The 11,615-nt window shown below is 39.9% G+C and overlaps 1 protein-coding gene across 1 annotated transcript; it reads left to right on the forward strand.

The window, feature by feature from the left end:
* Positions 1 to 1,405: 1,405 nt before the first annotated feature.
* castor2 (cytosolic arginine sensor for mTORC1 subunit 2) lies at positions 1,406 to 9,622 on the forward strand. The gene is made up of 9 exons (XM_077592782.1): positions 1,406 to 1,750; positions 5,157 to 5,227; positions 5,537 to 5,730; positions 6,988 to 7,120; positions 7,201 to 7,324; positions 8,365 to 8,475; positions 8,547 to 8,629; positions 8,694 to 8,788; positions 8,864 to 9,622. The coding sequence occupies exons 1-9, from the start codon at positions 1,638 to 1,640 to the stop codon at positions 8,924 to 8,926; spliced, it is 987 nt and encodes a 328-aa protein (XP_077448908.1). The 5' UTR covers positions 1,406 to 1,637; the 3' UTR covers positions 8,927 to 9,622.
* The last annotated feature ends 1,993 nt before the right edge of the window (positions 9,623 to 11,615 follow it).

Here is an 11,615-nt window from a genome sequence, read left to right on the forward strand (position 1 = left end):
AAGAAAAAAATGCACGTGTATGCACCTCTTATTTATTTATTTATTTTTGTCTTGAGATGATCTCATGTTTGATACTGTTTTCAGTATATAAAAGTGAAAAAAACAAACAAAAAAAATTGAAATGCTCCAATGATGATGCTTTCTTCTGGACTCCCCTTTGTACCTGTTTGGCTGCTTTGATGTGAATAATGTTGGTTTGTTAAATGTTTGTATAAGTTCTGATGTCAATGCTTTATGTCAAATTATATTTTGGTCACAATCGGGGAAAAAGGGGATTAAAGTGGATCTGTTCTGTTTGCACTAAGGATCTAACTGTGTTCATGTGTGAGATCTGGCAACCAAATGCAGTTGAGTTTAAATGGATTGGACTGCTGTCATTGTCAATGGATTTAAATGAGTATTTTTTGGGCTGCCAATGACAGCACTCAAATTTGAACGGGGAAAGGCTGTTAAATTAAAAATGGAGATTGGTCCTCTACTTATAAAATAGCTGATGAAATGGACCACATGTAACTATTATTATTCAATTATTAAAAAAAAAAACACTTTTGCCAATTATTTGTCCAGTGCTAGGGTTTTTTTTTGCTGAAGGACCATGAAAGCATCAACAACACTAAGAACACATGATTCTTGATGATGTCATCTGTGGGCCTGGTTTAGGGTGAAAGGTAAGCAAGACAACATTTCCCATCAGACCTTCTGCTCGGCTTGATCTGATCCCCGCCCCATCCCGTTTGAATAAGCAGGTTGTTGTTTTTTTTCTCTCAGTGCGACCAGCTGCTGACTATTCCAGTCTGAAAGCAAACACGGGGAGAAAGAGGCAGGCTGGCAGGCAGGGAGCTCTTGCTTGTGCCTCTTTCCCATTCAGGACCAGCGCTAACCTGCTGCAATCAGCTTCCGCTTTGACTCCACTGGCTTCAAAATAAGACGAACTAAAAAAATGAATAAAATTCAATCATGCATTCGAAGTTAGTTTTTTCAAACAAATACCAAAGTGATTGAAATGTACTATTTCATTATTAAATTAAAATGTATAATATTCATTCACTTCCTCCACCACTTTACTCACAAAGGCCCAAACTTTAATTTTCTATTAAATTTGTCATTGAACAATATTTTATAGAAGTATTAAAATATAGTAAATATCACAGTAAATATGGTTTTTCAATAAAAATAAAATAAATTACATGCAAATACAGTTTCAGTTGCATTCATTTTTAAACATTTCATTGCAATATGCTATTTAAATTCCTTTTTTAACAGTACTTCAATTAAAAATACTATATATCTGGAATGAAAGGAAATATATAAGTAGTAACGAGCCAGTCATTTGGACTTTTTTTTTAGATTTGAAGAAATTAATTTTATTTTGTAAATCCAACAACCGGAAATGCGAGTGTTTCCGTCTCTACCTTGAAGCAGGTCCGTTTTCTTTCCTTTTTTTTTTTACCTCTTGCTTTCTTCCTCCCTCTCTGCTTCTCTGTATCTCTCTCCTCTTTCTCTATTTAAGACGACTTTCGGCTGCGGCCCGCATGTATTTATTAATGCCATCGTTTTATGACAGCACGTAGCTTTGTTGAGTTTCGTTATACTTTGTTTTTCGTAGCCGCCCCTTTTCCAATGAGAAGACGTAAAAGATGGAGCTTCACATTTTAGAGCACAGCCTAAAAGTGGCCTCTATAGAGAAGGAAGGCATCCAGATTTGCACCCACGGATTAATCAAACTCGCCTTTCTGGCCTCCAAAACCAGGTACGTCCATTCTTGTCATTCACGTCTTTAACCCTGCTCGTCAATGTCGGACTTTAAAGGCAGCTAGCGTCAAATGTCTGTCATTTTCACTGGGCTCGCTAGCTTCCCGCGGTGCATTGAACGCACCATAATGCTCTTTAAATGTTTTTTTGTGTGTGCGTGTTTGTTCGTCCTAGCGCGGCTTTTTCTGGACATTTGCGTGCTTTGTGTCATCTATGGCTGGGTCCCTGCCAACTCACGGTGCCTAGAAACACATATCAGAGTATTTTACTGCATGCGTTGGCGTCAAAAGTATTATTTAATCGCCCAAAGTGGCATGATTGCTACCGTGGGGCGTTCAAGGACCGGCTTCAAGACCCGGGGAATGAGATGATCGTCGTGCGAGGGGAGGCCTTCGCACTTGTTTTTCATCGCCAGGCTATGATTAATGGGAGCCTTAATCATGTTAACTTCTCCGAAATATACCGTCTGATCTCTCATAAGCTTTTCCCTCAATACTTTTTTGCTCTCCAGTGATTCATTGACGACGGTTTTGATTTTCCTAAAAGGGAACGAATGGAAGGAGAACTGTTCATTGCTCAAGCAGTTGCATTTGCCAAATTGTCATGATCCATCTTTTTAACGACGACTAGTAATTTGAGTTTGGTAAAAGTTGAAGCAGTAATTCAACTCGTTTACGTGATTTCAAAAAGTACTTATTTGTTGGCTTCCACTGACAGAAATACACGTCAAATGCATTGGACGTCTATTGCAGTCAATCGATGAATCATGAGCATTCACTGCAAACACAATGTAACTCTTCTTTTATGGTTTACACTCAGTGGTAGCGTTTTAGAAACGTTTTTTTTCACTTTTGTGTGCATTCTCATGTATTTTAACTAATTTTCTTGTTTTATATACTTTGGTGTTTTAACTTTTTATCCCCAGCATTTGAGCTACCCTCATAGATCTTTTCAATGTGCAAATAAAGTTGATTGTTTGATTGATAGCCCCTCAGTTCCAATAGATTATCTATTATCTTCAATGGTGGCAATTGAGTTAATCAAATGAATCATTAAAACAGTGTATAACCCTTTTCGTTAAGTTTAATACTTTATGTAAAAGAAAATAAGGCGATTCTTGCAGTTTTTAAATCTCCTCCAATTAAAATACATAAATATAAGAACATCCTCCAGTTTATGCTGGTAAAAACTTAAACTATGTAACAAATCTATGCAACATAAACTTATATACAGAAATATCATTGCAGCAAAATAGGACTTTATTATAATATTGTCACTTTTCCCCATTGCCCCAGATACACTTTCTAAACAAAAATCGTAATTATTACTTTAAAAAAAAATCCAATCTTGTTGATCACGTGACTTTATTGTCTCTTGTCATTTTGTCATAAAAAAAAAATACTTTTGTATTAGTATTTTTTTTTCCATCAGAGTAAAACCTATTTCTCGGAAGACTTGAGTTCCCATCACTAGCATTTTATTCACTTAGCGTTTGCATTCTGTAGAATCCTTGTTCTTTGTTTGCCTGCGAGCATTTCAGTCCGGTAAAAGTTAATTAGCAGCCAAATGCTAAATAGTTATCATTTTTAAAACAATCAGCGTCCTCCTGTCGTGATCATGGTCTCAACCACCCACCCACCCACCCCACAGGCCCTCTGGCTCCCTTCTATCCACAAATATTTGATGTCATTAATGCTTCCCGCCTGGTCACGCAGAGTTCAGCGGCAACAAAAACAACAACAACAAGACTCTGTCAAAGAATCCTTGTGAAGTTCCTTACATGCACAGGGAATCTGACTAATGCGCTGCTTGAATGAGCTCATTAGCAAGAATAGAACATCAGTAGGATGAGCATCGAATGGACAAAACAATGCCAAGAGAACTTTAACACTTGTTCAAAATTTGGAGGTACTTTTAACAGCTCAAATTCAAATACATGCAGTGCTTCTTTTCCGGCCTGTGGCAGCATAGTTCTTTGGGGTTAAATTTGCGTTGTTGCAGGATGGCCGCAGGTCTCTGATTTGCATTTTATTGGGCGCACAACCTTGGCGCAGGTCAAGCTCGCAATAGCTACACGTCAACGATTAACTTGTTCACACACCAGTGTTTTCTCAATTTATAATGGGGAAAAAAATTCCGCCGAAATGTGAACTCGATACCGTGATTGGGGACCGTCTGGCATATCTCCAGATGAAAAGACATGGCACAAAGCTCAAGCTCATCTTACATTATCGCAATACAACAATTATCAATATATGGCTCAGTAAATCAATCTATGATATTCTATGATCCAGCTATTACTAGAAAACAGCTACAGTAATCCCTCGAATTTTGCGGATGATGTAGACCAAACATGGCCGCAATAATCGAAAAACCGCAAAGTAGGATCACCCTATTATTACTACCATACTACATGTTTTTGCGCCTATACAAAAATATAAGTGCAATTATCAAGAAGTGTATTTATTAAATGTTACAGTTGTAGGCATATGAAAAGACAAAGTTATTACTATCTAAATATAAACTATATTATATATATATAAATTGCAAATACTGTGTTCATAGTGAAAATAGTTGCTCTCCACTTGATGCAAAATTGCGAGTTTGACTGTGAATTTGGACATTTTTATGAACATTTTTTTATATGGATAGCGTGAACCCGCGAATGTTGAAGCCGTAAAGTTGTGAAGGATGACAGTACAGGCGCACCTCTACTTAAGAATGCTTCTACATATGAATTTCAGGTTACAAAATTCTTTTATATCACATCTTTAATACAAAATTGAGACACTTTGATCATTTTAAAGGGTTTAGTTGGTAGCTTTTTTTAGGCCCGTGGAAAAAAATGAGAGAATTTACATATAAAGTACAGCATTAATGATCACAAAACAAGTTCTTTGAACCAATTATGTAAATAGAGAGAGGTACCACTATATTTCTAAATGTAAAAATAATTATTTTTTGCACCGTTGCGGGCAATCTGCCAAAAATGTCCTCGCAGACATGACAATATTTCTGTAAATAAATGCATCAATACTATATCAATGCAGTATTCCTGTAAACAAATGAGTAACTGTGTGAGTGCCATTGACAGCGCTAAATGTCCAATTCATTTTGACTGGGGAGGGGCAAATGAACATTGGTTCGTCTAAGGCAGCCAATGATTTTAAAGACACTATTCTAGTTGAAAAGTTGGTGTAGTGGAACATTCTGCTTCCACACTTTATTTAGAAGGATATATCGGCAATCTATTGGGATAAAAAGTATTGTGATAAACCATCGATGTATTGTCACACTGCTATGGCCTTCGTAAGTTATTCTTCCAGTACATTTTTCATGAGGATAAGAAAAAAAAAATCAAACAGTCCTAAGGCACTTTTGACTTGTCCTTTTTCTCCACTCAGGTGCAAATTCTTCAGCTTGACAGAAACGCCGGAGGACTACACCATCATTGTGGATGAAGAGGGCTTTAAAGGTGAGACTCGCTGGTCGCCGCGGCAACAGTGACATCATTCCCTACCGCCTTGTGTAACGAGAGTCACTACGTTTCACTAGGCGGCCCATGTTTGAGCACACTTTGTCGTTAATGGTGGAAGGCCATAGTGTGTGAATCCGCGTGGTCGCACACCTGGCCATATCTCCTCGGTTACCCCGGAGAGTACGAGTGGGTTTTTTTGTGTGTGTATGTGTGCTTGGCTGTAGCTCTGTGACTTCCCACAGGCTAACATATACTCTCAGGTGTGTCCCAAGAATATCACGTGGTCTTTATATTTTTACCTTTCAGAGCTGCCCCAGTCGGAGCACATCAGTGTCGCCGAAGCCACATGGTTGGCGCTCAACGTGGTGTCGGGCGGCGGCAGTGCGTCCAACTCCCAACCCATTGGCGTCACCAAGATTGCAAAGTCTGTCATCGCGCCGTTGGCCGACCACAACATCTCAGTTTTCATGCTGTCCACGTATCAGACCGACTTCATCCTGGTGAGTGTAGACTAGGCCTGCACGATATATTGTTTGGCTATCGCCATCGCAATGTGTGCATGTACAATAGTGCTGAGGCAGTATCTTTTTATTTATTTTTTAAACACACTTTTGCTTCCTAAAATTCTCCCTGAATCCCCTTTATATACAGCAATCTTCATTCACAGATAAACTCCTTTAACGTGGACTAAATGGTCATGGTGAGACAAACGGTCATCCCAAACAGAGCTATTAAAGTCATAGGGTGAAAAATATTCCATTTTTAACATCGCAATATATATTGAAATATTACCCAAACCCAAACCACCAAAAAGTCGTAATGTCACTTTTTCCAATATCGCTAAGCTTTGGTGGAAGTTTGCAAAGTTAGAAACGTAAGCACTTTACATTATACTCTCCTCAATTCCAAATTCAGATAATTCCTATATTTTCTAGCTTCGCATTGAAATTTATTTGAAATGTGTTGTCATTCCAGTACTGTTCCCCCAAACAATTCAGATTGGTTGAAGCAACAGTATTATTGACACGTGTTTAATGCAGCAGAGCCTGCAGAACTGATTGTGAAGGCCTTGAGGCAGATTTCTGATCCTGGCAACAAATAATGGCTGAAATGTGATTGGTTAATTGCTTCAATATGAAAACACATCTGGAAGCAGTGCAACCAGGGGGAAAGCAATGAAAGGAAGCTGACAGACAATTTGGAATTATTTAATAAGTATTCAGGACAAAATATAATTAACATCAGTCTGTGATTCAGATATTTCTTAGGCCAGCAGAGAAGGCCTTGAAGGCCCTGACGGCACACCACTGCTAGTAACCCAGAACATGGCTTTATGAAGAAATCCTCTGTTAGCAAAGCTTCTCTAGCCACGGGGGGTCTCTGGATTGCTTCAATGTCGGGGGGTAAAGATAACAAATTCTGCTGAACATTTCTGCCATGGAAAAGAAAATGGTGTCCATGTTGACAAACTGTTACATAAAAGCTGTTCAGGAGCTCGCTACTGGAATTCCAGGTATCGTACATTTGCTGGTTTCCTGTCTGCACTCTGGCATCTCTGGACATATGGTCCTGATTACTTGGCATTCTGATGCGCCTGTCGAAAATATCAAATGTGACCACGACCACTGAGAGTGAGGCTAAAAGTTCTCTCCGAATATGAATCGGGAGGTCATGCCAAACTTCACCTTGAAGGGAACTTGAGGCCTTTGTGAAGTTAAAGACGTCCTTGAGGACTCACTGGCCGGTTATGCCTCCAGGTCCGAGAGCGAGACCTCCCCATGGTCATGCACACGCTTTCCTCGGAGTTCACATTACTGCGAGTGGTCAATGGAGAGACTGTGGCCGCCCACCACCTGGGGGTGACCAATGGCTTCGTCAAACCCAAACTTGGTATGTGACGAACGCAAGAGTAGAGTCGCAATTGTTGTTTTCAGATTGTTCTTACCCATTTTTTTCCCTCCTTCCCTCAGTGCCACGTCCAATCATCCACCCGCTGTCCAGTCCCAGCAACATGTTCTGCGTAACCAGTTTGGATCCGGACACTCTTCCCTCTGTAGCCACCCTGCTTATGGATGTCATGTTCTACTCTGGCGGGTAAGTACCGGTCAAGCAGGGAACAAGTTAAAGTTTAAAGGTAGAATGTTCCAAGTTACACACATGCTTGAACGATATATATTGTTAAAACATTGCAATGTGTGGCGGCCCAGCGCTTGAGTGGTTAGCACGACGGCCTCACAGCTCTGGGGTCCTGGGCAATGTTCCCTCTAAGCTGCTTGCGCGCGCAATTGCGCACTACTCTCTTCTTCTCTGCGCACAGCAAATCATATGGAGCGCACAAAATAAAATCCCAATTTTTTTTTTTTTTTTTTTTGCTGTGAGGCCGACGCGCGAACCACTCATCCGCCGGGCCGCCCATTCATAGATATTAATCATTACATTTTATTATTACAAAATAATTTATGTGTAGTAGACATACACCTGCTTATGGCAGGTGTGATACTGGTGTGTGCCCATGGCGAGCAATGATGATGTTGCTCACACCAGTACTCGGTGTGCTCAGGGAGGTTGTCTTTCTGCCCAGACAAACAAAAAATTAGAGGGAACATTGGTCCTGGGTCCAAATCCAGGTCATGTCCACCTGTGTGGAGTTTGCATGTTCTCCCCGGGGCTGCGTGGGTTTCCTCCGGGCACTCTGGTTTCCTCCCACATTCCAAAACATGCATGGTAGGCCGATTGGACACTCTAAATTGCCCCTAGGAATGAGTGTGAGCTTGAATGGTTGTTTGTCTCCAATGTGCAATGTGCACATTCACAACTGTCCCATCACAGGATTTGCTATTTTTATTAAACACAGAAACCTTTGCTTTGCCTCATAAAAACCTGGATGCCTTTTATATACAGTGCTCTTCATTTGTCACAGATGAATCCCCTTAGCCTGGAATAAACCGTATGATATTTATACAGTGTGGTCATGGTGAGTCAACCAAAGTCTTCCCACACAAAGCTATTCAACTCCTGGTGAATTTTTTTCCAATTTTTCTTATTATAATATATGGCAGACCCTCCAAAAAGTTGCAATGTCATTTTTTACCCCATACCGTTCAGCCCTAGATTTAGCTTTGTTTCATCTCCAGGTCGAAAGAATCCGCTGCATGCGGGGAAGATTCCAGCCACATCCGATTCTTCTCTTTCTCGCTCATCGAAGGCTACATCTCTCTGGTCATGGATGAACAGACAACGCAAAGGTTTGCAGGAAAATTCTGACCGCAGCTATTTAAAAACTGGCTAATTTACCCTCTTTTTTTTGCTCCAAAAGGTTCCCAAACAACGTTCTATTTACCAGCGCCTCTGGCGAACTGTGGAAAATGGTCCGAATCGGTGGACAACCTTTAGGATTTGGTGAGTTTGGCACCTTTGCTCACCTCATGTTTCCCAACTAAGTCTGCATTTTTTTTTTGTACAGATGAGTGTGGCATCGTAGCTCAAATTTCAGAACCTCTGGCGACCGCCGACATTCCAGCGTACTACATTAGCACGTTCAAGTTCGACCACGCCTTGGTGAGCCACTTTAAAAAAAAAAAAATGTAAAGAAAATTTGTCAAATAAACACAAAACCTACATTGTCTTCTCCAGGTTCCGGAAGAGAACATCCAGAGTGTGATTGGAGCACTCCGAACTGAGTGCACCCTGACATAGCGAAGATGAGGACAAAAAAAAAGGTTTTAGCGTTTCCAAAAAAACTGCCAACAGCTAACTAGCGCATGTTTTTTCCTTTTGATGCCACCCGAAGGTAACCCCCCCCCCAAAAAAGGGGGTTTGCCCTCGGCTTAGCACCCTTACATGTCTGACCGTGTTAGTTACAGAGACCCCATATTATAAGGACGATGAATGTACTCACGCAAGATTTTTTTTTTCTGTTGCTTATGTTCTGTTTCATATTTAACATATTTTGGCTTCCTTTTTGTTACTGTTCTCCTTTTGTTACTATATTCTTTAGGGATTTTCCATTTCTTTTCACTTTGTTTTTTGTTCATTATTTTTTGTTTCCTTTTTTCATAACATTTTTCTCTTGTTTTTTTTCGTGGGTGCCAATGTTTTTTTTTCATTGCCTAAAGTGATGATGCCTTTTGTTGTGCAATCGAAGGTCGCGCTTTATTCACAGCCGCAAACGTGAAGTTGTTGACCCATCTGGACGAGATTTTTTTTTTTTTTTTTGCGTGTGCAAGCGCTCACACACTGCGAGCAACCGGTCGCTTCCCATTCGGAGTTTTGATTTCAATTCTCCCGCCAATGCCGGTGGATATGTAGCATTGATAGTTTGAATACTTGGTTGCGAAGAAAAAATGTTAACTTTTTGGCGCATAACCTTACAATACAGTATATTAATAACCAGTGGCGGGCCGTGAATTTCAATCCGACGCCTTCAGTGCTATGTCTGAATCAATCAAACCCTTAAAAACTAGTTTAATGGCTATAAAATCTTTACTACAGCTGCAACACATAAAAATGCTGAAACTGTTCGTTCCCGGTTGTGACAGGCTTGCTTGCTTCGTAATTAACATCAGTCTGTGATTCATATATTTTTTTAGGCCAGCAGAGAAGGCCTTGCAAGCCCTGACGGTCCACCACTGTTAATAACGTAGTTCCTGAGATATGGGTTGTTGTTGTTACCCCCCATCATCCACTGTTAGCAAAAATTTTGTACCGAATGAATGTTTTCGAGCTCTTGCTTTTACATTTCGCAAACCCAGTGTCGTAATCACTGGTTAGCTTTTGGGTAATGTGGAGGAATTTGGAAAAATAAAGCGTCAAATTGTATTTTGTTTTACATTATCTTGCGAAATTATCACATTCTTCGTCTTACAAATTTAGACAAATTGTAACTTGATTATTTACTGGAATATTTGAATTGTAATTATAACCTTAGCAAAACCCCAAAAGATCATGTTGAACTGAAAAATAGTTAGACAACTACATTTTTTGGGGGGGTCAAACATCCCAAAACTAGCTTTGCCAAACATCAATCAAAATATTTTTAAGTTTTTTAATCTGCCACACCCTCCAAATTACCCTACCACGGTGTAGCAATTTTAAAAATGGTTTTGGTAAAGTTGTGCCCCACCCTTTTACATGGAGTTACTCAAAAACACTAATTGGCTGCCATTAACGGCATTAGATTGTACTTAGAAAATTTTCCTGCTTGGTTTTGTTCACTGAAAATCTCTAAAAGTGTTTGCGTCAGCCGCGACATCGTTGCTCTCAGTGTTGGCGTTTTTTCCCCCCGAAATGTATTACCGAGCCACTTTTCCGACCAGAATAATGACAACGTAAAAATAAGCTAAGGCACGTTGGAGTTTCCTTCTGCGTGTATTTTCCGGGTTTGAAACTCCGCCTCTCCTTTTAGTTCTCAACTAATTGTCTGCACTATAATGCAGATTATCCCCTCACCCCACCCAAACCAGGCCTGCTGTATACTGATGAGCAAAGATGACTGTTGGTCTTAAGCATTTGCTGATGATAAAAAAAAGTTTTTTGTTGTTATTGTTGATGATAGTTTCTTCACCTTTCAGACCCGACTAGTTGATACAATTTTTTTGTCAGTGTTAAAACACAAAATATTTCTACAGATTTCCATTTCAGAGCTTTTTTTGGGGTGAGTAAGTGTGTGGAAAATAAAACCAGCTTTTTAGAGTAGTGTTTTTTTTTTCTCCCTCTAATAAAAGTTGTGACTTTGGTGTTATTTTTGTCAGCTCTCAATGATCTGTTCCCGATCTGTACTTAAATCAATAAACTGGTGACACTGCAGTGTCAAGTGTTTTTATTTATTAAATTAAAAGAGCAACATTAAAAAAAAGTGCAGGAATTTTTGGCAAGTATTGGCTGTTGAGTATACTGAGGATAATATAGTAGTTTGGGAATGACCTAGGCCTTATCTTACAAAGACAACTATTTAAAGTCGAGCCCATGTTCGAGTTCCACAGCGGAGTGCTCTGCACGTTTCCTCACTGCACTGTGGGGTGTGGAGACCAAAAAGTGGGATACCTGTGGAGAGCAGCTGGCTTGGTGGAGCAAGTTGCTTCCCTTTAGAGTTTAATTTAAAGACTTTTCCCCCCCCCGTGTGGAGCATACTGAAGGATGATCTCTGGTGGGGGACGTACTCTCACAGCAAGGGCCTTTTCCCCAGAATCCCGCAGAGCCAGTCAAGAATCTTGCCTCGCTCTGGAAAACCACTCCAGTGTCATGATCCTGATTTTTTGTTGTTTTTTTTTTTTTTGCATTTGAGTGCCTTTGGAAATAAGATGAAATATACCACACATTAATTCATCTTGGCATTGATACTCGTGTTAATGAAGAAAAAACCAATATAGCCAATACTATATAAATA

Source organism: Stigmatopora argus, chromosome 22, assembly GCF_051989625.1.
Source record: "Stigmatopora argus isolate UIUO_Sarg chromosome 22, RoL_Sarg_1.0, whole genome shotgun sequence".
Classification (NCBI taxonomy): Eukaryota; Metazoa; Chordata; class Actinopteri; order Syngnathiformes; family Syngnathidae; genus Stigmatopora; species Stigmatopora argus.

Coding starts and splice junctions, on each gene's coding strand:
- castor2 (XM_077592782.1), top strand. CDS start 1,638: ATGGAGCTTCACATTTTAGAGCACAGCCTAAAAGTGGCCTCTATAGAG. Junction 7,121..7,200: donor CTTCGTCAAACCCAAACTTG/GTATGTGACGAA, acceptor TCCTTCCCTCAG/TGCCACGTCCAATCATCCAC. Junction 7,325..8,364: donor GTCATGTTCTACTCTGGCGG/GTAAGTACCGGT, acceptor TTTCATCTCCAG/GTCGAAAGAATCCGCTGCAT.